At 38.0% G+C, this 27,281-nt stretch overlaps 1 protein-coding gene across 1 annotated transcript in view; it reads left to right on the top strand.

Annotated features, from left to right (window-relative positions):
- Nucleotides 1-27,281, top strand: part of RecQ4 (RecQ4 helicase) — a 398,588-nt gene that overhangs the window by 284,963 nt on the left and 86,344 nt on the right. The window contains exons 19-20 of the mRNA XM_090378321.1: nt 7,302-7,445; nt 23,333-23,432. Coding sequence (XP_090234447.1) covers nt 7,302-7,445; nt 23,333-23,432 — 244 coding nt within the window. The remainder of the gene's footprint in view (nt 1-7,301; nt 7,446-23,332; nt 23,433-27,281) is intronic.

The raw sequence follows: 27,281 nt of genomic DNA, 5'->3' as shown, positions 1-27,281 counted from the left end.
TCTGTCCAAACCAGATGGTTCTGTTGTCACTTCAACCAAGGATAAAGCTGACCTGCTAGCATCCCATTTTTCTTCCAGCTCATGTATTAATGATCTTGGTAAAACACCTCCCACCATTCCCAACACACTCCATTCAATGCCTCCTGTGGTCTTCCGTCAAAAGGATATCAGAAGGATTTTGATGAATCTCGATGTTAAGAAAGCTCCAGGTCCTGATGGTATTTCTCCACTTGTTCTCCAAACCTGTGCTCCTGAACTGACTCCTATTTTTTGCCGCCTTTTTTCACTTTCTTATTCTAAAGGTGTTTTTCCTTCTGCTTGGAAATTTGCTCATATCCAGCCAGTTCCTAAAAAGGGTGACAAATCCCTCCCATCCAATTATCGTCCCATTGCAATTACTTCTACTCTTTCTAAAGTAATGGAGAAATCAATTAACCGCCAACTCTTAAACTACCTAGAAACCTTCCGTCTGATCAATGATCACCAGTATGGATTCCGTCAGTGTCGATCCACTGGTGATATTGTGGCTTATGTTACCCATTTATGGACTAATTCAATGGAAAGGTTCGGTGAAACACAAGTAGTTGCTCTTGACATCTCAAAGGCTTTTGATCGTGTTTGGCATAAAGGTCTTCTAAACAAGCTTCCATCTTATGGTTTGCCAACTGTTTTTAGTAATTGGTTATCCAGTTTTCTCTCTGATCGCTCACTGTGGGTGATGGTTGATGGCTCTCTGTCTTCTAACTTCTCCACTAATGCCGGTGTCCCCCAAGGATCAGTTCTTTCCCCCACTCTTTTCCTCTTGTATATCAATGACCTTCTTCCATTGACTGGAAATCCTATCCATAGTTTTGCCGATGATAGCACATTGCATTCAACTTTCCATTTTGAGAAACCTTGTCCTGCTCAATCAGCTTCAACTTCTCGAAAATCTGCTACCAATTCCTTAAATGTCGATCTTCAGGTAATTCTCCAGTGGGGCAAAGACAACTTAGTTGATTTCAACCCTTCTAAAACTCAGTCTTGTCTTATATCTCGCAAAAAGGATTCTTCTGCTCCTATGCTTATCTTTAGTGACACTCCAATTTCTAGGCAAAAGGTTATATCTCTTTTGGGGATTACTCTGACTTCTAATCTCTCTTGGCACAAGCACATTACAAATATTGCTTCCTCTGCATCTAAAAAACTTGGTTTTCTCTTTCGCTCTCGGCGTTACTTTTCTTCCAAACAGCTGCTCACTCTGTATAAATTGCAAATCCACCTTGCCATGGAATATTGTTCCCACATCTGGGGTGGTGCCCCCAAAACCTCTCTCAGGCTTCTTGATTCCATTCAGAAGAGGGCAGTTAGGTTAATTAAATATTCATCCCTAACAGAGTCTCTCCACTCGCTGTCTCATAGATGCACTGTTTCTGCTGCATGCCTCTTCTACAGATACTTCCATGGGCACTGTTCTTCTGAATTAGCTTCTATAATTCCTGCTCTCTCTTTCAAAACACTCCGAACACGTGCCGCCACCAGCCAACATCCATTTACTGTCCAACTTCAAACCCACAGAACCAACTTTTCATCTTCCTCATTTATTCATTCAACTGCCGTTTTCTTCAACAACCTTCCTTCATACGTATTTCCTGAAAATTACAATCTACAGAAGTTCAAGTCCAATGTCAACAAATATCTTCTTTCGTCTTCTCAACCTCCAACCCAAGCACGGTACTAAGTACTATAGGTTCTAATACCTCTCGTGTTTGGGGTTCACATAAAAAAAAAAAAAAAAAAAAAAAAAGTGTACTCCCCTCGTCCGATTCATAGTACTATTATTGGTGGCTAACAGTGCTATGGTTGCCCCTATTAGTGCTATCGTCGCCAATATCACCATGGCGGAACTTGAGAGTCAGATTTTCTTGAACTTACCTATTTCTATCACTCTGTGGTGTCTTTATGTTGACGATATTTTTGCAATTGTACCCCGGGGATCAGAATATGGGCTGCTGCAATATCTCAATTCCCTGTCACCCGTCATTCAGTTTACGATTGAACTAGAGGTTGATAATACCCTTCCTTTTTTGGATGTGTTAGTCCAGCGCATGGATTTGTGTTTAGGAAGCCAATGTGCGCAGGCCAGTTTACCAATTATGGCTCTGCGTATGCCCTGATCATTTACGTAGCACTGCTCACACCTTATTCTCCCGCGCTTGGACGCACTCTAGTTCAACTGGTGACAGGCAGTTGGAGATTTCTAAAATTAGGGCGGAGCTTTCAAATTGCAGCCATCCACCTCATGTTCTAGATAGATGTGAGCGTCAGGCTCAGAAATTTGTTATGAAATCTAACCCGCCTCACTTCAATCAATTTATCTCTACCGCCTACATCCCCTATCATCCGGGCGTATCGGAACATCTTGTTACGATTTTGCATCACCATCATATACGATGTGTGCAATTTCCGGGGAGGAAATTATCATCTATTATTTCTAAGGTGAAAACACTAGTTCCTCCTTTCTTTCAGAGTGGTTCCGTATACCGCATTAAGAGTCCAGATTGTGGGGGGTGGGTTATGTAGGTGAGTCTGGTAGAAGATTAAAAGATCAGCTTTTTGAGCATGAGGTGGTCTGCAAACCGCTAATTTTGAATGCTCCACTGTCGCCAAACATTATTGGGTTGAGCAGCACAATCTTGATCCCCAATGGGATATTGAAATCGTTGACTGTTCACGTGATTACTGCCAGCGCTCATGGCTTGAAGCACTACACATAGTCACCAATAATAGTACTATGATTCGGACGAGGGGAGTACACTTACACCCTATTATAGAATGTATTGTATTGCAGTGCGATGAGCGCTGCCGATCATCACGTGTACATAATTCTGCTTTACCGACACCAGACTCGTGATACATGATCATGCCCAACTGACTTGTTATTGTAACCATTAATATATACTGAAGTACACCATTCACACACTACCTGATGAAGAGGCACTCTGCTTTGAATGCTACTATCTATGTATTTTAACGCTTTTATCTAATTTTATTTCTGTTTTATCTTATGTATATATCATTTTTATTTTAATAAAATTTATTTTAACTAGTTAGTCTGTTATCGCAAGAAACTGATGATATAATGCAACCCGACACACAAGGCCTGTTTTCTAATCTAGAAGATTCTTTTTCAGACTGGTCCTCAAAACCTCAAAATTTCACTGGTGTGGTTAAAAATATATTAAAATTATATTTCAATGATAATTCATCAGTCTAAAAACCATGAGAGGTAGGTAGCAATAAGAAATATTACAAAATTGTTAATTAAGACCACTGATGATAGATGGCACACACTACAGTAACTCACAGAATTGGTTTTTTTTCTCAGTGTGGCTTGCACTTGTTGACAGGATACAATTGAATTTTGTTGGGATATAATTCAATAGAATATAAACTTGAATAGTGGTAATGCATGAGTATTTGTTTATGTTTTTGAGCCAGTGATAAATGTTTCAGCTAGCCTGGGAAGATGGATATCAGAAAGACATTCATTTTATCACTGTTGATTTGGCTCTTGTACTACTTTGAAGTATCCTAATGGACATACATGTGCTAACTTGCCAAGAAGTAGGGGAGAACTGCAAGAGGGATTATTATATTATGATGGTAAGAATTTGACTGGTGGAAATGTCAGATGGTTGTTATTACTACAAAGAAGTATTTCTATACAGAGAGAGACTTCAATTTTCTCTCTCTCTCTCTCTCTCTCTCTCTCTCTCTCTCTCTCTCTGTGGGGGAGAGAAACTTGATTGCAAAATCCTCGAGATAAGACAGTCTGCATGGAGACTTGATCAGCGTATTTAACACTTAAGAAAGTTTGAGTAAATTAAATAATTGGATTTTTTTTCTTTTCTTTTGTGCATGTAACAAACTGGAGGACATGTATTTAAATTAATGAATATTAGTTGCAGACCAGATATAATGAAATTTTCTCTTAACCAAAGATCATTAATTGTTGCAATAACTTTTCACCTAATTTTGTAGGATCAGAGCTTATGTAAATATAAAGAAATTGTTGGATAAAACCAGTGACTCTTTTTTATTATTATTTTTTTTTATAAGTATCATTTTATAATATCAAGCAGGTATATTTTCTGTGATGCAGCCTTATTTTTAACTGTAAATCTCATAAAATTGAACTAAATAACAGAACATTATCATTAATTTTCTGTTATTTAGTTGGTGTTTATTCCTATATACTACTTACCATTTGTATAACGCTTTTAAGGTACAAGTTGTCAGCTTCTTTATTGCATCATCTTTTTTGGTAATAAAAATTACTATTTTTTTGCTTTGCTAGATTTATTCCTCCCAATTCTACTGCCAATACTTATTGAAAACTTATGTATAATTAATCAATGTGCTAATAACTTATTCTGAATTTTTTCAATGACTTTTCTACACCAGCATTTTAGATGTAATGTGAGAAAGCAATATTCTTGATTTGATCATCAGCAGTGACTCTTCCTGCATTAAGAATCTCCATATAAAGGAACCACTAGGCAGCCATGATCATAGTGTATAGATGTGGGATTTAATTAGAAACATAACTACTGCTAAGGGTAAAGGGAAAGGATTTTTCTTTCATAAAATTGACTACTTAGACAGTTGTTAAATTCTTTTCCATGGGACAAACTGATGTTCTTACCAACTGCAGATTCTAAATGGAATGAGATCAGGGTAGTAATCATAAAAACTTACTAGGCTTTTTATGCCAGCTAAGAGTTATCTCATCAGTTAGTGGGACAAACTGATGAGATGAAAATTGCCCAGGTTATTTATAAATTATTTGGATGTGGTTTATGCCAGCTAAGAGATATTGTTAGTGGGACAAACTGATGAGATGAAAATTGCCCAGGATATTTATAAATTATTTGGATGTGGAGACCTACAGTAAGTATAAACTAATCTGCTATCAAGCCACTAAGGGAATCAGGCAAAGTAAAGCAGATTACAAGTAATCTTTTTATATTAGCATTAGCAAATGCACATGATGCAAGAAAGCAAGCTTATATAGCATCAGCAAAAAAAGGGGGAAAAAAAAAACGCCCTTCTCATTTCACTCATCCACTTGCTCCAAATAAACTTGCTCCACTTTTCTTTGCATTCTTTGTCTAAGAGTGCAAAGAAAAGTGGCAACGAATTCATTATGTTAATACTAGAAGAGAAAATAATGAACCACGTTGATTCACTCACTATTGATAATCCTGTTCAGCTTGCTGACAAACTAATATTTTGCGTTGACAAGCACAGATTATAGAAAATATGAAGTTTTTGCAGGTATATCTGAAGTATACTAAGCTATAACTGAGTGGAAAATGGAAGAGAAAATGTTGAAGCTAAAAGTAAATAAAGCACTTTGGGCTTGAATCTATTCAGTTATAGTAAAAGAAGCAACATAAGAGGTAATCAAGATAAGAGGTAATCAAGCTTTTAGCCATCATTATGAGAGCACTGCTGGGTTCAGGGAAGGTCCCTACAAAATTTGGGGGTGTGCAAATGTTTCCTGTGTTCATAAAGGGAATCAAACAACAAAGTGAGTACTGTACTTACAGACCTGTATGCTTGGTGATTATTTTAGCAGAAATGCAGTTATATGGCACTAACAACATGGATTTGTTGGGGGGGGGGGGTTGTCTGATTAATCATGATTAGCTACTATGAGACAATGATAAAGCAGCTGTTATAATGCCGAAAATAATTTTGATATGATATAGTTTTGATATAGGTTTCAGTGAAGCTTTTGACATTGTTCCACTTGAGACTGCTGTATAAATTGAAGCAATGCAGCATTAGGGACAAGTTACTGCTGTGGATAGTTAAGTTGCTGAAGACAGAGTGGCTATTAATACCTTGTTGCATTAATAGCCACTCTTGTAGCAAAGCTCTTGTTGGACTAATGTTAGCAGAACCCCTCAGGGTTCAGTGTTGTGTTCCTTATTGTTTTCAATATTTATTAATGATATTGATCAAGGCATATCAATTTTAATATCTAGTTAATGTCTAAGTATGATACAAATGGTGGCAGGGTGTTTAATGATAAGAATCAGGTTATGCTATTACAAGACTTAGATAAATTATGCAGATCGGCTGAGAATTGCAGTTGAGACATTTAACATTGATAAATGCAAGCTACTGCATTTGGGTAACAGTGGTCAGGAGCGGGACTTTCGGTAGTACACGCTCCTTGAGTAGACCGGGGTTCAAGCCCCTGACTGCTAAATATGGTTGATCTGCCAACCTGCACTAGACCAGCGTGGCAGATTATGGTCTATTTCCCTCAACATGAATCGTTGAGGAGGCTTCCATCCTGCAGTGGGTTGATAATGGCTGCAGTTTACCTTTTTTTTTTATATAAGCAGAATAACATACCAGTTCGGTGGTACAAGGTAGTGGAGAATTAAAAAAAAAAAAAAAAAAAATAGGCATGATTTTACAGTCTGACATAAAGTTCTTTGAGCATTGCAAGACAAAATCCCTAGACGTGCCAGGACAGATCATGGTGTTTTGTCAATGATATACAGGATTTTTGTGGGCAGGAATAAGAAGGTGATTACCCCATTGTATGAGGGAATGGCTAATTCACATCTTGATTACTGCATGCAAGCCTGGAAGCCTCAGTTCAGGAATTATGTAAATCTATTTGAATAGGTGCAGAGAAGAATAACAAGATTAGTGAATGCCACAAAAAGGTAAGATGCTAGCATTTTCAGTTGCTGCAATTTGCAGTATCTGGAAACTAAATAACGTGTGAGGAGACTTGATTGAAATGTTTGTTTTAAATGGATTGAACCAACTGAATGCTGATGGTATCCTTGCTCTTTTTTAGATGACACATACGGGAACACAAAATCGAAAATGGATGGCTGCAGGACAGATGTGCGGAAATTTGCTTTTTGACTAGAGTAATTGATTGTCGGGACAAACTTCCATCTGGTGTTATAGATGTGGTTAGTTTAAATAAATTTAAGGAAGGATTAGGCAAATTATTAGAGGGGGTGGACAGATGAATTGGGAAATTTTCTTTTTAGCACAAGCGTGCTTCCTTGCATCACTTGCCCCACTAATAGTAGTATCTGATTTTTCTTCGTCATTTTGATTAATGTATCATTAAAACTAATTTTAGCTTTAAATTAAACAAATTAAGAGTTTGTTATCTGTAATTAAAAAAATAAATGTTTATATTAAAGTTATTTTCTTGTAATTTAATTACCTCCTGTTTATTATTATAAATACACATTGGATAATACTGTAATTTTTAGCAAAATGATATTCATGAGTTGCAGCGACACATCTATGCAAATAGTACTGACTGGCATATTCTTAGGAAGCTGCTTTATAAAGTATTCTGCACACTGTGTAAATGTAGATATTTTGCCAAACCAGAAGAAACTTCAGATACTCAGGTAAGTAGATCTAATATTTTGTGATTTTAAAATAATTATAAAAACATTGAGCAGTTGTTTAATGGTATTTCATATAATACATTAACAAGCTTCATGTTCTCAAGTTATCAAGCTGTCTCCATCCTGTTTTTTTTCTTGAAAATAGCTGATATTTTTTATAGCAGGTGCAAATCTGTAAAAGTATTTTTTATAAATCTAGTTTTCAGAATACCGTTCTGAAATGCTGTTTTGACTGGAAGAGTCTGTCAGAATGCAATGAAACAGTGTTCCAAAATGAAAATTTGAAATTATTTCTTTGTGGAAATATTTCCTTAGTGGTAAATTGTTACTTAAAATCTGACTGAGTGTATAGGGTTCAGCCAGGTGGGTAAAAGTGGTAAAACGCGTTTCATTAAGATCTGGACACTTGATTAAAATATGTCTCGGGGATAAAACTGTCACAGAACTCACACATAGGAGGGTTATCACACTCAGCAATTACAAATGTGTCAGATGACTGTGTCCTATGCGGGTCTGGGCAAGAACAACTTCCTCTTTATGATTCCCACACATCTACATGGTTTGCCATTTCCAGATGAACATCAGAGGGAAGGGGAATATTGCCTTTGCAAATAAGATTTAGCAAGTAAAAAATATGACTCTGCAGAACAGTGAAACCCACTACATTCCTTTTTAATGTATTGAACATTGTGAAAAGAAAATACCTATCACAAGGTTTAGTTCTCTTGTAAGTAGCCAAGTTTTAGATTATTGGCAACTTTCTGCGTATTGTGCTGTTTTCAAACAAACAGCATACTCTCCAAAGGGTCATTTAGTTCCATACTGACAGCTGCTGTATCAGTACCACTCATCAGATGGCAACTGGATAATTAACATTGGTAAAACAGTTGGTGAAAGTAGTAGTTTTATGAGATGACATATAGTGCTCAAAATTTGTTTCTACTAAAATAAGATGTGATACATTGAAATGAAATATATAAAGTGTTACTTTAATGCTTTGTGAGATAAATATAATCGAATTATGAGAATTGAATAATCGTGAGATATATATATATATATATATATATATATATGTAAGTTGTAAAAACTAAAAAACACTTCATTCTGATGTATATAAGCTGATGTTATTGTAGAGATAGCATCATCACTGACAAAGTATACAGAAAGTACACCAAAATGTCTAGACAGTTATCTAATTATTCCTAATAAGAAATAAAGTTGGATTTTGACTGTATGTAGGGTAAAGGGCTTCACTTCTTGAAGGATATGAATTTTATCTTTTTCATGGGGTTAGAAAGTAAAGAGGAATGGAACATTTTGTACTACAAAAATTCATATTTTTCTTAAGATAAGCAAGCAAAATTTTGAGATTGAGATTCAGAAAAATTATATTAAACTGATACATAGGTATTCTAAAAGTAAGAAGCTGAGATTGGTGGAAGCAGAGAAATAGTACATTGCCCTGCAAAATGTATCTGGGCAGCTAAAACTTCAACAGTAGATTGCAGCAGGTAAATATAATTTCAATTTTTGAAATTATATTTACTTGTTGTTACTTGATGTTGGACTCAGTGTGGGATATGTTTGTCTGGTCCTCTCACCCAACATTCCAGTTCATTCCGTTGATGTTCCTTAGGGTTTAAATCTAGACTCTGCATGGCAATTCCAACCTCTATACGTTTATGTCCATGAACCATTCTTGAACAGTAGTGGGATAGCATGGGACAATGTCTTATTGAAAAAGAACTGTTGAATGTGAATATTGCAGAAAGCATGAAATTGTCCAAAATGTTTAGTTAGGCATCAGCATTCATGATTCCTTCTGTGTCCACCAAAGTTTCTAGGCCATACTATGAGAAATAGTCCCCATCCCTAACACCACCTCCTCCAAACTGCACTATTGGCACAATTGACTCTGGCAGCAGATGTTCTCCAGGAATCCTCCACAACCACACCCACCCATTTTATTGAAACAGGATGTAGCAAGGTTCATTAAAACTGATTTTCACCGCTTTGTGAACCAATTATGGCCATTGCACTGTGCAATGTGAGACTGCTAATTGCAGTTGGAGATATTTAGCTTATGGGCAAGCTGCTCTCCCATGAAAACCAAGGCTGTACTTAATTCAGTTATTATAAATCAACAGGGATTACCTTTATTTTAGATATAGGAAGCTTCTTTTCCAACTCTCCTAGTCCAACTCGCTAATAATTCTTGAGGATGGCGATATCAATTTTGCAAAACAGGTGGGACATCTTCCCCACTGTCAGAACCGTAGTGTTCAGACCGTGCGGTCTCAACTCAAGCCTTCTGTCTTCAAACACCATACCTCTGGCAGCAAGGAAACGTGGATTGGCATAAAATTAGATTTTTGAAGGTCTGAACTGTTTAATAAATATGGACCGATTATTTCTTTTGGTCCTGTAGCTGGACTTTAGAGTTAAATTTAGGGGTCTAATAAAACAGGGATAGAGCAACTCACAATTAATCCGAAACTTTTGTCTTATGTTGTAGTGTTTGTTCTTCACGCATGTGTATAAGTGACCAATCGTCGGAAAATAGGAATGGCCTACGGATATTGATTGAAGTTTCATGTAGTTTCATCTCTAAGGCAATAACTAGTTTGTGGTAGTTGTGTTGAATGTTTATAATTTTTGTTTCATTAAAGCTGAACGAATATTGTTCATTTATTGCGTGGAACGAAAGTTTCGATGTATTTGAATGACCCGCCCGCACAGAAGCTTCATGTTGTTTAGCTCAAAGCTGTGCCACTCCCATGGTAGATCCTACATAAACAGCGTCGCAATTTTTGCATGGGATGCTGTATACGAGGTCATACTGTGATTGGAATGTGGTGTTTGAAGGTCAATTTCTGAAGAATGTGTATAATTTGTTCAAGGGTTTTGCTATGATTTTCATGTCGGTTCCCTTGCATATTTAGTTAAGTTTATTGTACCAGTACTCGACATATGGAATGGTGATGAAATGTATTTTGGTCTTGTCGGATTTTTGTGCAATGTTTGTTGCGAGGTTGTTGTTTATTTTATCACGGGCTATTGTTTTAGCCCATGATAATATAAATGTTTATATAGGTTAGCGGGTAACCCCTATTTGAGAATCTAGTTAATTCATTTATTTCAGTGGTTAGAGAAATCTGGGTGGAAGAATATTTAAAGGCGTTAAGAAATTGGTTCAGCATGACTGATTTTTTGTATGGTTGGTGATGATAACTATGGAAATGCAAAAGCATCCCCTTATTAGTGGGTTTTCTATATATGCTGAAATTTAGTTTTTATCCTAATCTGTGTATGGTAAAATTAAGGAAATTTATGGAGTGGGTTTCTGCTTCAATTTCTAATTCAAATTTTAATCTCTGATAGATGTTAGTAAAAACCTGAAGAATATTGTTTATGGTCAAATGATCTGTGATAATTAGGATTTCATCCAGATATCTTCTGTAATATGTGATCTGTGGTATAAATAGATCAAGACGGATCTTTTCTAATTTGTCTAAGTCTAGTTCGGCAATGAGTCCACTGATGTTTAGGCCCATTGGGAGGCCGAAAATCTGTCTGTATATTTTTTCTTGAAAGAGAATGTAATTAGCATTTACTAATAGTTTTGTTAGTTCGAATATTCTGTCTTTGGGGAGTCTGGTGTTGTTAATTTTTATGTTATCATCGTTTAAGTAGGCCCAGACTATGTCTAAGGTGCAAGGTACATTTACGTTAGTGTATAGTGAAGTCACATCCCGTGAATATAACTTCATATCCTCCTTGATATGGAGATCTTTGAGGTTCATGAATAAAGCATCGTAGTTTTTTATGTTATATGTTAGTTCTCGGAGTGGATTTAGAATTGGGTAAATGAACATGGCTAAGGAAGCAAAAGCTGAATTCTTATATGACACAATTGGACGAATTAGGTATTCTGTTTTGTGTAATTTTACTTGGCCGAATAAGGTTGGGATATTGTATGTGCAGGCTTTAATTTGTTTAAGTTGGGCCATAGTGATGTAGTCATCTTTCCTATAGGTGGTGAGCATTTTGTTATATTTGTTAACTAAGCTGTTGAGCTCTGATGGTGCAACCTCTTCGTATGTCGTTGTGTCTGAAATGATGGTGTATAATTTATTTATATAGTCTCCTTTATTGAGAATAACTACTGTATCGCCTTTGTTGGCCTTTTGAATAATGATATCTCGGTTTTGTCTAAGTGTGTGTGTAAAGCTTTTGCTTCTTCTCTATGTCGTTTTGATATTGAGGGGATAGTTTGGTTTATGATTCGATTTGTCTGTTGGATTAATACGTTTTTTTGAGGCAAATCTCTAAGAGCGAACTCAAGATCAATAATCATTTGTTTCTTGGGGGGAGGGGGAATCTCGGCGGTAAATTAAAATTTAAACCTTTATTTAATAGGGCTATTTGCTGAGAAGTTACCGTAACAGATGATAAGTTCTTTACATTATCTGATGGATTGGGGTCGTTTTGTGAACCAGTGTTTAAATAGACCCGGAAGTCATTAATATGTGGTAGATTTCTATTGAGAAAGGTGTGGGAATTTTTATCTGTGTTTTTGGTGTTTCGGTATGCACTCTGATTTTCAAAACGATTATGAGAAGAATGATGACCTCTGTTGTGTGGAAAACCCCTAAGGGCTTGTAATTTAGGAACTGATCGAACTTAGGAGTCTAGTTCCTGATCCTGAAGACAACTGTCCATCGTAAACCTGTGTGCTGGCCAATTTACCAACTTCCGGTCAGCACACGCACATAGCCATCTTCTTGCCACTGCACGAACCTTGCTAACTCGTGCCTGGACACACTCTAGCTCTGTAAATGAGAGGCACACCGAAATCGCTAAAGTCAAGGCGGATCTTATGAAGTGTGGCTATCCCATCAATACCCTTGACAGGTGTGACTTGCAGACACTTGACCACGTAGCGACCAACTCAGCTACGAGCGCCTTTATCCCATACTACCCAAACCTATCACAACAGGTTTGTAGAATCTTAAAATCACATGGGATAAAATGCGTACAACTCCCAGGCAGAAAATTACGATCCTTCATCTCTAAGGTAAAAACACCTGTCCCCACCCTACTACAAAGCGGGTTGGTCTACCGCATCTCTTGCCATGAGTGCACTAGCTGCTACATCGAAGAAACTGGGAGACGGCTCGAAAAACGCCTTTCCAAACACAAAAGAGCAATCTGCTTAGCGGATGTGGAGCACTCAGCTATTGCCAAACATGTTTGGGCAACCCACCATGACATTGACCCACACCGTGATGTCGTGATTGTGGATAAGTCCTGCCATTATTGGCCCCTCGACGTGGGCACCTGTACGTGGTGAGGGGACCTCCCAGTGATGCTGCTGGACTTCCAGACTAGCATCACTGGGATCCAATGCCCACAGCCCAGGTTCCAGGCTTACATCAATGGAATCCGGCGTGTTTGCCGTGCACTGCGACCCGTGGAAATTCGGAAAGGGGGATCCTGGTGGTTGAGGGGCCCAGCTTCAATACACCACTTTGGCCCCTGCTCTTCGACAAGACGGGTGGTCCTGGAAGGCCCGGCTAGGATCAATCGGCTAGTAGGCTCGCCTGCGAGGGTCAACCGTGTCAATGCCACGCCCCTACCCTCATGGTCCGAGGGACAGGATTCAGGCTGGCGGCGGTGCGGGTATGGTGTCTGGGTAGCCCTGGCGTTCCACTCCCTAGCGCATTTATTGCATGCTGGGTAGTGGACGTCCCTTTGGGCTCCGTGGTGGGTGGGGAGCCCGGGTACTGAACCATATAAAAAACTTCATGAATCCTGATAAACTTACTTCTTCAGGGGCCCCAACCCGGTCCCTATCTGAAAACATTGATATAGATTCAGATGGCATTATTGCTACAAAGAGGCAGCTAACAGAAATATCATCAGGGCCTGTTCCAAGGTTCCTAATTATGCACTCAACCAGTGGAAAAACTGATTGGAAAAATGTCACCCTTTTTTATTCAAAAAGGGTTAGATGGGTTAGCAGGTTCTCCCAAATCAGTTAAGAGGCTCCGTTCTGGAGACCTCTTAATTGAAACTAAAAATGATAGGCAATCTGAACATCTACTCCAAACAACATCAATCGGAGGAATACCTATAACAGTGACACCACACAGAACACTCAATTCATCGAGAGGTGTCATTTCGGAGTGGGACCTTCTTGACGTAACCGAGGAGGAGATCTGCTCCGAATTAAAACCCCAGGGAGTTATTGCCGTCAAGAGAATTACTGCGCGAAGGGATGGAAAAATTGTTAAAACCAGGAGCGTTATCCTGACTTTTAACTCTCCTAAACCTCCTGATGAGATTAAAGCTGGATACATCAACTGTTCAGCGCGTCCGTACATTCTGAACCCTTTACGGTGTTTTAAATGCCAGAAGTATGGACATTCTCAAATGGCCTGCCGTGGAGTCCTTGCATGCGCTCGATGCGGTGCAAAGGACCACGAAACAACAGCATGTTCAGCCGCAAAACCCACCTGCATTAACTGTGAAGGCGAACACCCGGCCTACTCACGAGCATGCCAGAGGTGGAAAGAAGAAAAAGAAATTCAAAGGCTGACGGCAGAGCTAAATATATCATACCAGGAGGCAAGGAAATCAGTCAAACCCCTGAATATCAACAAACCTACCTACACCTAGAAGGTAGCAGGGAGATGTTCCATCGGAACTCAGACGGACATGACCATTCCTCCAAAGGAGTCTTTCACTCCCATCTCGCGGTATCTCTTAAGTTCTCAAAAACCTGCACAAAAGGACCAATCAGCTGCCACTCCTATATCGGTACCTCCTAATGCTCCACAAGTAACAAAGATAATTATGAAAGAAAAGAATAAGAAAGGGGAAGTCCCCCCCTAGTACCCAAGAAAAGATGGATGTCGAGCAGAAGGAGGTACCCGAAGATTCAGTCTTGGAACTCTTTGCGGAGGAGGAAATGGACACGAGACAGCGTCCATTCTTCCCCAAAAAAGACAAATCCAAGACTGATAAAAGTAAGCCCTCAGCACCTTGGAAGCCGCCTGATGGACCCACCAAGCCAAAATAATGGCTAAATTCCTACAATGGAATTGTCGTGGATTCCGGCGAAATATTGATGACATCAAGGCCCTCCTGCAAAAGCACGAGCCAGTTTGCTTTTGGTTGCAGGAGACATATCTAAAGGCAAATGATGATCCCACCATGCACAACATCACAGTTTTTCGAAAGGATAGAATTGCGGATGGCTCTGTACATGGGGGAGTGGCTATCCTTGTGGGTAACCAGACCCCAGTGCAGCCCTTGCTAATTACAACCAACATAGAGGCTGTTGCAATTTGCCTTTCAGTGGGATTTTTATTAACTGTGTGCTCCATTTATTTGCCACCTGGGACTGACATCTCCCAGGCAGACCTTGATGATCTAACGCAGCTGCCTCCCCCTTTCTTACTTCTCGGGGATTTTAACGGACATAACACTCTGTGGGGTAGTGCTAACATCAATGGAAGGGGACGAGTCATAGAGCATATGCTAAATGACAATGGCCTTTCCCTTCTAAATACTGGAACAAACACCTTCCACATGCCTACCCGTACGTTTTCTGCCATTGATCTCTCTATCTGCTCCCCTTCTCTACTCCCTTCACTCACATGGGAAGTGGAGGAGAATCCATATGGAAGTGATCACTTCCCTGTGATAACCTCGTTACTCAGTGGGAGACCATGTCTTCCCTTCAGGTTACCACGGTGGAAGATTGATCAGGCTGACTGGACTGCCTTCCAACATCAGGCAAATTTTGATCTTAGCCCAGTCAGTCAGGAGCCTATCAATGATGCAGTTAAGTACATCACAGAAAATATTGTCCAAGCAGCTGTGAATGCTGTTCCAAAAACATCTGCCCGGTTTCCACCATTTCCCAAACCTTGGTGGAATTTACAATGCACAGCAGCCAAAAAGGCTCAAAACAAAGCGTGGGGGATATTCCGCCGATATCCTACCACGACCAACCTTATAGCCTTTAAACATGCACGAGCCAAAGCACGCTACATCCGTCGTCAGAGTCAAAAGGAATCGTGGATCCGTTTTACTTCATCAATTACTCAGTCCACTAGTACTAAGGTGGTCTGGGAAAAAATCCGGAAAATGAAGAGAAAATACACAGCACACCCCTCATCGGTCCTTGAATATAATGGATGTACTATTGTAGACTCTACTGCAATAGCCAATGCTCTTGGGGAAACATTTTCTAACATCTCTGCAACGTCATCTTACTCCCCAGAGTTTCTGGTCTTAAAGTGCAACACTGAAAATCAGGCCCTTAAGTTCACATCGAAGGGTTCCCACCCATATAATGGGCCATTTACTATCCACGAGCTAAAAACAGCACTTGCCCATACAAAGGCTACCGCTGTTGGACCAGACAACATCCATTATGAAATGATCAAACATCTTTCACCAGAATCTATGGACTGTTTGCTTTTCGTGTATAACAGAATCTTCCTTGAAGAGCACTTTTCCGGATACCTGGCGCAAGGCAACTATACTTGCTTTTGCTAAGCCGGGAAAGGATCCTAAATGTCCAAAAAACTATCGTCCTATTGCTCTGACCAGCTGTCTGTGTAAAATATTGGAGAGAATGGTCAATGCTCGTCTCTTATGGTATTTAGAATCGAACGACCTTCTCTCCCTCTTTCAGTGCGGCTTCCGAAGAAACAGGTCCACACTGGACCACTTAATTAGACTGGAAACATCAATCCGTGATGCTTTCCTAAAAAGAGAACACTTGGTGTCCATCTTCTTTGACATGGAAAAGCGTACGACACAACTTGGAGATTTGGTATTTTAAAAGACCTTTACAATCTTGGTCTGAGAGGCCACCTTCCCATTTTTATTAAAAATTTTTTATCCTGCCGTTATTTCCAAGTTCGTGTAGGATCCTCCCTTTCGCAGCCTTTTTGCCAAACGGAGGGGTTACCACAAGGATCTGTCTTAAGTGTTACGCTTTTTGCCATTAAAATAAATTCTATTTCTTAACAACTTCCTCCAACTATAAACAGTGCACTCTATGTCGATGACGTCAGCATATTCTCTCAATCATGCAATATGAGGGTTATTGAGAGACAACTGCAACAAGCTATTGACCGTGTTAACACCTGGGCCACGGCCTATGGTTTCAGGTTCTCACCGGAGAAGACCGTTTGCGTCCATTTTTGTCGCAAATGTAACCTCCACCCCGAGCCTGAATTACGACTTGGACAAAGCACCATTCCAGTTGTATCAGAGGCGAAATTCCTGGGACTCATTTTTGACAAAAAGTTGACATTTGTTCAACACATTCGTCAGCTACATACAAAGTGTACGAGAGGGCTTAACATCCTCCGCTCTCTCTCTCTTCTACCTCTTGGGGTGCAGACCGATGCACTCTACTAAGTCTATACCGTGCACTTGTACACCCAAAATTAGATTATGGGTCTCAGGTGTATGCATCTGCTAGAAATAGCGCTGTTCGTTGGCTTGACCCCATCCATCACCAAGCCATTCGTATCGCTACTGGTGCATTCAGAACATCACCTGTCCAAAGTCTGTATGTCGAAGCAAATGAACCATCCTTGTCGCTTTGACGAATGCAGTTGTCTCTACAATATGCCTTCAAGCTGAAGTCCCTGCCGGACCATCCCACGTGGACATCCGTCTTCGAGCCACGATGGGGAAATCTCTATAACACACGATGGACCGCCAATCGCCCTTTCGGCATTCGTGTTCAAGAGCTATTCAATGAGCTTAACATCTCGGTAGACAAGGTTGCTTGATCACCAAAGGAGCCCCTTCCACCCTGGCATGCACACACACCAGCATGTGACTTCTCGCTGAAGGCTGCGATGAAGTCTAATACTCCGTCTTCTGTCTACTTTCAGCTCTATTCACAACACCGTGCAGAACATTCTGACTTCTTGCCAGTCTACACAGACGGCTCGAAGTCAGAATCGTATGTGGGATCTGCTGCTGTCTTTCCAAATAATACCATATCAGAGCAGATACCCCTTGACTGCAGCATTTACACTGCAGAGCTGCATGCCATAGAGTTAGCTCTAGATCACATAAGAAAACACCGTTACCAACGGTGTATTATATATGCCGATTCAATGAGTGCACTACAGGCTTTATCAGCGATGTCACACACCAATCATCCAACCCTGTCCCGAATTCAGCAGATAATATACAATCTCCATACAAGTGGATTCGATATCCGCTTCTGCTGGATCCCCAGTCACATCGGGATTAGAGGAAATGATCTGGCTGACATTGCAGCCAAATTGGCAGCCCTGATGGATAATCTTGACCTGTTAGTCCCCTATACAGACTACAGGCAAGTGATCCGTAGTAACCTACAATCTCAGTGGCAAGATTCGTGGCATCGACTGATTACTACAAACAAACTATGTCGAATTAAGCCTGTGATCCAACCTTGGCGGTCCAGCTTACGCAGGGATCGCAAAGAGGAAGTTGTTCTTACTCGGCTCCACATAGGACACTGTCATTTGACACACTCCTTTTTGCTGAGGGCTGATGACCCTCCTATGTGCGAGCATTGTGACACCGTTTTATCCGTCCAACACATTTTATGTGATTGTACCAGTTTTATAAATTCTCGTTTTACTGCTTTTACCCATCTGACTGAGCCATATACACTCAGTCAGATTTTAAATGACAACGACAATGTGTCAGCAGTTTTTAAATTTTTAAAATCGATCAATATGTATACACTCATATGAAATATACAATTTGCTTTTATCATTATACTGACTTTATGTATTGATATGTCTGTATATATATATGCAACTTTAGACGAAGTAACATTTTTAAAAGAAACCAGTCTAATCTTTGTTTGAATTTTAATCTTTGCATGGCGCACTATAACCTTGCTGTTTTTGCGCCACAAAAATCAAAATCAAATCAAATCAAACCTGCCATTATTGGTGACACACCTGGTTGAAGTCGTTAAGCATCAAATGCTCCAATACCTCAGTGAACAGGAACAGTGGTTGTCAAGTCCACCCTATCACCAAAACAGCAATCCTGTCCATTGACAAACACTGGCCACGGCCACATACATCACAGCCACAGGCTTCAACATCCAACAATTAACTTCACGTACAAGATTGGCAGTACACGCCCTCATGCTCCATTCTAACTATCAGTTTAACTGAAGAAGGTTGACTAAACAACCGAAAGCTTTTATTTGTATGTATCTAATCTAATATATGTATATTTCCTATTATTAAACTTGTCACAATCTATATTTTTGTATCCGTTTCGCTCTGAGCAACTGTAATTTAATAATAATTGTAATTTTAGGTTTTGTCTATTCTCTAATGTGGTGGATTGGGTGTTGATTTTTAATTGAATGGCTTGCTTTAGAGTTCCAATCAATACTGTTTAGGTGTTTTCTAAAAATATTGCGATATCGTTGAATCTGTTTAAAATATATCTTTTTTTGATTAAATCGAGATTATTTTAAAGCTAGTTTTACTATGTTGCTTGACATGGTAAGAACTAATTTTTGTATTCCTTGGATTTTCAAACCTCGCTGAAATTTAGCAAATTTCGGTATTAAATTTTCAGAAAGACATTGTTTTAAAAACTGGAATAATATTTTATTTATTTTTTTTTTTTACAGCATCCCATGCAAAAATTGCAATATACAGCAATTATACAGCATCCCATGCAAAAATTTCAATGCTGTTTATGTAGCATCTACCATGGGAGTGGCACAGCTTCGAGCAAAACAACACGAAGCTTCTGTGTGGGCAGTTCGTTCAAATGCATCGGAACTTTTGTTCCACGCAATAAAAGAACGACATTCATTCAGCTTTAATGAAACAAAAATTATAAACATTCAACACAACTACCACAAACTACTTATTGCAGAAACCTTAGAGATGAAACTACATGAAACAATCAATATGCGTAGGCCATTCCTATTGTTCGACGATTGGTCACTTATACGCATGCGTGAAGAACAAACACTACAACATAAGACAAAAGTTTCGGATTAATTGTGAGTTGCTCTATTCCTGTGAACACGACGCCCGAAAAGTTCTAGTCCGACTTAAGGAATGTAGCGAATACCCCCCCCATATCCAATTTTATTAGACCCCTAAATTTAACTCTAAAGTCCAAATAATCGGTTCATATTTATTAAACAGTATAGACCTTCAAAAAACTAATTTTATGCCAATCCACGTAATGGTTTTCTTGCTGCCAGAGGTGTATGATGTTTGAAGACAGTCTTGAGCGCTCATTGTTGAGACCGCATGGTCTGAACACTACGGTTCTGACAGTGGGGAAGATGTCCCACCTGTTTTGCAATATTGATATCGCCATCCTCAAGAATTATTAGCAAGTTGGACTAGGAGTGGAAAAAAAGCTTCCTATATCTGAAATAAAAGTAATTCCTGTTGATTTATAATATAATAGAATATAGGAATTATCGAGCACTTAATAGCTCTCAATTATCAATCTATTAATTCAGTTATATAGACCTCAAACCCCATTAATGCCTTACTCTTTTTTGATGTTTTTAATGCCTTACTACTTTTTGATGTTTTGTAGGGATGTGTGATGAGATTACAGCACTTCCTTTGGTCACATAGAGCGAGTTTCCGTGGTCTTCCTGTACTTTGCTGGGCAGTTTGTGATGCTATCAAACTTGCATTTTGTGACACAATTGACTTTGGCTGCACAAGTGAACAAGCAAGCAATGTAATCTCTGACAGCAACACTCCCTCTTGCAATTAGCCACTTTTTATCCAGGAAGGTCCAATGGACTGTGAAAACAGGGGTCTGGATACTTTTTAGAGGGTATTGTACATGGAATAATTAACATGGCAGTGTACATTAAAAACAGACTGATCCCTGAATAGGTGCCAGAGATTTTTTGGCTACAAATTGATAGTGATTTTTAATTCACAGATGTAGTGATGGCAGTAGAAAAATGTTTTGAGACTGACTCAATATGCACAAATAGAATTACAGGAAAAAAAACCCTACTATTTGGTATGTAGAGGAATACTAGTTGCTGAATTGCAACCAATATACACTTGTAGTCTTTGAACAATGTTTAAAGTTCAGTCTCCATTGGTCGTGTTAAGAGGTCTAATACACCATGTAAGAATGATGGGATTGAGAAACTTAGTTCCCCATCACTTATCAATGTGTTTCTAACCTTGCCCATAAATAGAAACAATTTTATTGCTTTACTTTCCCATGTCAAAGTTTTGCAGTGCAGTAAGAACTTCTATGGCTTTGAGATGAAATCACTACTTCATGTTCCAGCATTCATGGAAATTAAGATTGTGTACACATTTCTTATTCTGTTTTTTCCCCCATTACAAATGTATAATAAACAACATTATGCTTTAATAGATTTTTGTCAGTGAATCTGGATAAATAATCACCATTTGTAACATTGCATTTATGTGAAAACGTGTTGCGGACTTCCTGTATTGGAAAAGATTAAAAGTAAAAAAAAAAATAAATAATAATAATAAATAAAAATAAACCAAATGTTACACTTCTACAAATAAACCCTGAATAATAATTGTAATAAAATTGATAAGTACAGTAAAATCTTAACAATTCAAAGTAATTAGAAGGAGAGTAGTCTGAATTAGTTAAAAGCATGAATTATAGAATATAATTGTATGTAAATATTTAAGTTGTAGTTTGTGAAAACAAACACATTTATCATCAGTCCAGCAATATATGTTGATTTAAATGGTATTAGGACACAAAATGTCAAAAAAAAAAAAAACCAACAACAATGAAATTTTTATATTCTAAATAAAATTATATATAAAGAATTCCAATCAAATAAAATAGGAATAATGAGTTTTAAACAGGTTATTTATTTATTTTATTATTATTTTTTTTAATTTGCACAACAGCATCTCTGTTTGGCAATTTTATTAGTTTACTAAGTGATGCATTCTGGTAGAACTTCATTGGACAATCTAGATAAGTTAGCAAACGTGCGTTACTAGCAGTGGCGAATGTATGATACATTGTGACATCTGCTGTGTGAATAATCCATATCCATCACAAATATAATTAGTATTACCTTAACTTTCACTTGCCTTAATTGCAAATTCTGCCAACCTATAAAAACATATTTATCAATTACCGTTGAAAATACGTGATCCAGGGAGGTTAAAAATACAAAAAAGGACACCTATTAAAGTGTCTGTGCACGTATTAAAGCGTTTCCATTTTTGAGAAGTTGTTTAATGTGTAATTTCTAATACTTTTCCTCGCTGGGACCCCAAGCCTGTGTGTCCACAACAAAGAGAGGTTTCACTGTATTTTAATTTGAGATTTAGCATGTAATGCATTACCATATGTCATTAACATGTATATGTGTAGTTTTTTTTTTTTTTTTTCAATTTCAGTATTTTTCTTTTTAAGGTTTCTGTAAATTTATTTTTACCCCCCCCCCCCTCAATAATAAAAGTTAATTTTTGACTGCTATCTCATCTGTGGCCCAGGGCTGGAACTCTATAAACTCTAAAAATATGATCATTTTTGGAGTTTGCATTGCTTTATATTTCATTTTATTTATTTTTCTATTGTATGGAGTGGAAACCTGGACATTGAATAGGCGAGCGGAAAACAAATTGCTCTCCACAGTAATGGATTTTTGGAGACGCTCAGCAGGAACTTCTAGAAGATACAGAAAACAGAATGAAGACATAAGGGAAAAAATGGAAGTGAGAAAGACTATTATTAACACCATCAAAGAAAAGCGTCTAACATGGTATGGACATGTAAAACAGATGCAAGAAAACAGATATCCAAAGGCTATCCTGGAATCGATACCTCCTGGAAGAAGGAGAAGAGGAAGACCTAGGAGGACATGGATGGATGGAGTACGGGAGTGCGTGACAGCCCGAGGCTTAACCGACCAAGACACCTTGAACCGCACTTTATGGCAAAAAAAATTCCTAACAAGAAATGACTTGTAGGCTGAGGAAACCCATTGTAAATGGAAACACTCCTCTTGAAGAAGATTTATTTATTTTATTTATTATTATTTTTTTTTTTTTTTTGAAAATAAGGTGTCTTGGTACATTGGAGCAGAATTACATCTGCCAAGTTCAACCTTAACTGCAGCATTAATTTGCTGCTGTGTTTGTTAAAGGTGTTTAAGGTCTTAAAAGTGTTCAGTAAATCAAATGCGATGGACATCTTTATACTTAGTCAAAAGTTATACCCAGGAGGACAAAAATTTTAATAATTTTTTTAAAATTTGTATAATTTTCTGGGGAGCCAACAGTGTTCTCACCAGAAAATTTTGCCAGCCGGGTGGCATTATAAAGTTGCTGGGTGGGGAGGCATAATACTTCACAATATTATAAACTTTTCTGTTATTTATAAATGTGACTTAAGCGATCCATTGCAAAAATTAATTGCATAATTTAACATTACATTCTTGTGTCGCATTGACCTCAATTGCATCGTATGCTTGAATTAATGTTGATTGAGATCAGTATTAACACTTAAATTTTATTGTGGTGGTCAGTTAAATTCACTGGGTGGTGTGCCCATTTGATAGGTCCTGGGGAGAACACTGGCCAAAAAATCTCCCTCAATCCTGATACCGGTGTTATATAAACTTCCTTCCATGCATAATTTTTCTAGTGCTAAATAAACATTAATAAACAGGTTAAATGGAATTCAAAATAATTGTTCCTATGTGGTTACTTTTATTCATATTTGACCCATATTAAACTTACTGATAGTTAAACATTATGTAATTTGAATAGATCCCAGTTTTTCCTTAAACTAATTTTTTAAGCAATCCTTCTATATGGAAGATTACAAATGGTACAGAAGTGAACTGGCGAGCATGTAAAGGACATGAGGTGGCTTTTTCCATTGAGTCTACAGTACAGGAATTGGACATGAAAGAAGAAAGTAAGTTATTCCACTGTCCTTTGAAAATTTGCCAATAAACATTTCTTGTAGTGATATCTTTTTCATTGCATATTAAAGTTCTGTATAAATGTATGTATAAGTTAATCGTAGAATGCTGGCATTCTGATGGTCATTAATAGATTAACTAGAACTGCAGCCAGAGGTTGAAAGTGATTCTTGCACTGCTTCTTTTGGAACATGCAGCAGCTTGGAAAGCAAGATATCAGGGATTTGAAGTCCTACTGTAGATCATCATGGAATAAGTAGATACATGGGTTGTGTTAGGTAACGAAGAGTAAGAACAGATGCATGTAGAGGAACTCCCCAATTGATGTAATACTTGACTTAACACATTTGATTTTACGTAAGTTTTTGTTAGCCGGTGCAAACTGAAAAAAAATATGGAAACATATTTTGCATCTAGGGATAAATGGAGGTATTGTGAAAATATTATACTGTGAACCCAATAACCCATTGTTTTTTTTTTTTAATTCATTCCAAGTCCTTGGAATGAATTACAAAAATTAAATAGCTTAGTAATATAGCGAACTACAAATATTAAATAGCTTAGTAATACAGGGAAAATTTCGCTATATTACTAAGCTATTTATCTCTCAAAGGTCATATTTATAATCGAAATTGCACTACACTTTCATCGTTATCATATGTTCCTGTTATAAGAATCAATTTTGAACTTTGTAATATTTTTATAAAACATGTTTCTGGAGGTCACGACCAAAAAACAATAAAAACAATTTGCACTTTCTGATTTATTTCTCTTTTCTGTTAGCGCAATCTATTATAAATGGGTAGTAAACTCGATCTTATTGCATTTGTGATAATCCTGATAACTGGAATTCTGTGGATTTTTACGTTACTGTATTATGGTAAAATGAGTTCCCCTTCACTGAAATCTTCAATCATGTAAAAAACAAATTTTCAGAAACTTCTCTTCATTCATATTTATGTATTATAATCATGAAAGGAAAGGGACCAACAGAAAGTGCAAGTGCTGGCAGTGACAGGAAACAAAACAGAATTGATTTAGAAATGAAGATGAAAATGATTAAGAAGTATGATTATGATATAAGAAGCAGGACAAAGTTTGTCATCTATTGCAAGGGAATTAGGTCTCGTTGCTTCAACAGTGAATATTATTTTAAAGGACAGTGCGCATATAAAAGAACATGTCAAAATATCAACACACTTAAAATCAACAGTGTTCAGGTGCTATATCGAAGATGGAAAAGCTATTAATAATATGGAAATTCAGAAGCTAGTGTCCCCGAGTCCAATGGCCATTCAAGCAAAAGCAAGAAGTATTTATGAAGACATTAAGGATAAGTACGGTGAACCCCAACCCAAATTCGTGGCAAGCAATGGGTGGTTTAATAGGTTCAAGCATCGTGCTGGTTTAATAGGTTCAAGCATCGTGCTGGTTTCCAAAACATTGAAGTATGCAGTGAAGTCACTAGTACCGATTCTGCAGCTGCAAAGAAATTTTGTGATGTGTTGGAAAAAATTATTGATGAATGTGGCTGTTCAATGCAGCAAATTTTTAACATTGATGAGACTGCTCTGTGTTGGAAACAAATGCCTGATCGAACATACATTGCCAAAGAGGAAAAGACAATACCAGGTTTCAAGGCTTCAAAAGATAGGGTCACACTCTTGCTTGGAGCTAATGCATGGGAGATTACAGATTAATACCACTGCTTGTGTACCATTCTGGAAATCCTCGTACATTTAAGGGCATCAAAAAAGCCACCCTAACCATGCATTTCCGTTCGAACAAGAGAGCATGGATAACAATATCTCTCTCTAAATGTTGGTTTAAATGCTGCTTCATTCCTGAGGTTGAAAAATATTGTAAAGACAACGACGTTCCTTTCAAGATTTTTCTTCTATTAGATAATGCTCCTGGACATCCTATGCATCTAGATGATTTCAATTCGAACATGAGAGTCATATTTCTACCGACAAACACGACTTAACTTATCCAACCTACGAATCAGGGTGTTATTTCGAATTTAAAAGCATACTTTTAACTTGAGCACAACATTTGCTCAGGCATTGTCTGCAGTAGGCGGTGAGAAAAATTTTACGTTAAGAAACTTTTGGAAATCTTACAGTATTTACCATGCCATCTTAAACATTAATAAGGCCTGGGCAGAAATTATTAAAGTTGTTTAAATGGCGCATTGAAGAAAATATGCCTAGGGCACATAAGGCTTCGAAGGTTTTAAAAAAATTAATCATATGAAGAGGTTACAAATAAGATTGTAAAGGTTGCAGAGCTGCTTCAGTTGGAGGTCAATGCCAAAGATGTGGAGGAGTTAGAGAAAGAAGAGAAGGAATTTCTAACGAAGATCTTATTGACTTGCAAGCAGCAATAGTGAAAGAAGAAAATGCTGAAGAAGCTCAAGTGGAACCAAATGAGGAGCTGAAAGACTTCACCAGAGAGATGGCAGTGGCATTTCATGAAATTGCATTGGAAGTGGCGGGGTTTAAGAAGATGGATCCTGACAGCGAATGATTCTTAAAAGTTAACAGAGGGATGACTGATATGCTTGCTTGCTACAAAAAAAATCTACGGTGAAAAGAAAAAAGCCACTGTCCAGTCATCCATTAATATCTTCTTTCGTAAGGTTGAGTGGCCGACCCCTTCTGGTGCCTCGGTGGGCAGGAGCAGCAGTGCGTAGCACACGCTTCTTGATTAGACCGGGGTTCGAGCCCGTGACCACCAAATATGGAGGATGCGGAAAGGTCAGGGAATGACCACCACATATCCCCGGAGCAATATGGCCTTAGTTGCTAATGCTCCTAAAAAAAAAAAACCAAAACCAATAACCGACCCCTTTTAAATCTTTGACCAATATATGACCAATCAGATTCATTCCCTTCTTTTTAGAGTTTATATAAGTAAAGAAATCCCTGCTGTTTTTCTTAGCATCCTTTGCCAAAGATTTCTCGTAATCTGCCTTCGCCTGCCTAACCTCTTTTGTGACTTGATTACAGACTATCTTATATCTGTCATAGGCTTCTGTGTTGCCTGATAATTTATATGCATCCCATGCATTTTTCTTCTCTGTCACAAGTCTCATTAGTTAATTTGACAACCATTTAGGCCTAAACCTTGAACAATATTTCTTAATAGGTATGAAACTTTTAGTAGCTTCCACGATTAATTCCTTGAATGCTTTCCGCTTAGAATTTGCTGTTGGTAACATCATCAGTTGATCCAACTGTACAGAATTTAAAAACTGTCCGAGACCATTGTACTCACCTTTACGGAAGCAAAAACCCTTTCCTCTACCTGATGGTAATTATATCTTTAAGTAAACCTGATGGTAATTATATCTTTAAGTAAATCCCACATCAGTACACTGTGATCACTGTCACCTAGTGGTTCTTTTATCTGCAAATTCTTAATACACAAATGATCACTGCTGATAACCAGATCAAGAGTATTACCCTCTCTAGTTGCCTCTTGAACATGCTGCTGCAGAAAACAATCATCCAATAAAGTGTTACTAGTGTGCGAGTGACCAACCCACAAGTTCCAGTCAATATCTGGGAAGTTAAAATCCCCCATTATAAGACATTCTGATTTACTAGCCCACTCTATTTCTCTGTACAATTGTTCATTGTATTCATTCGAGTCATTGGGCCTATAACACACTCCTACTCTTATTTTTGCTTTCACAGTGCTTATGTCACACCAAACTGACTCAACAGTGCACTGTTCGTTTGTATCAACTGAATGCACTTTTTTGATTTTGTTTTTCTTAATTAATAGCGTAACACCTCCTCCCTTCCTATCCTGTCTGTCCTTTCTGTACACATTGT

Source organism: Mastigoproctus giganteus, chromosome 7 (genome assembly GCF_048544385.1).
Source record: "Mastigoproctus giganteus isolate SK-2022 chromosome 7, ASM4854438v1, whole genome shotgun sequence".
Lineage (NCBI taxonomy): Eukaryota > Metazoa > Arthropoda > Arachnida > Uropygi > Thelyphonidae > Mastigoproctus > Mastigoproctus giganteus.
The sequence above is the reverse complement of the archived record's forward strand: the minus strand, read 5'-3'. Positions and strand labels throughout refer to the sequence as shown.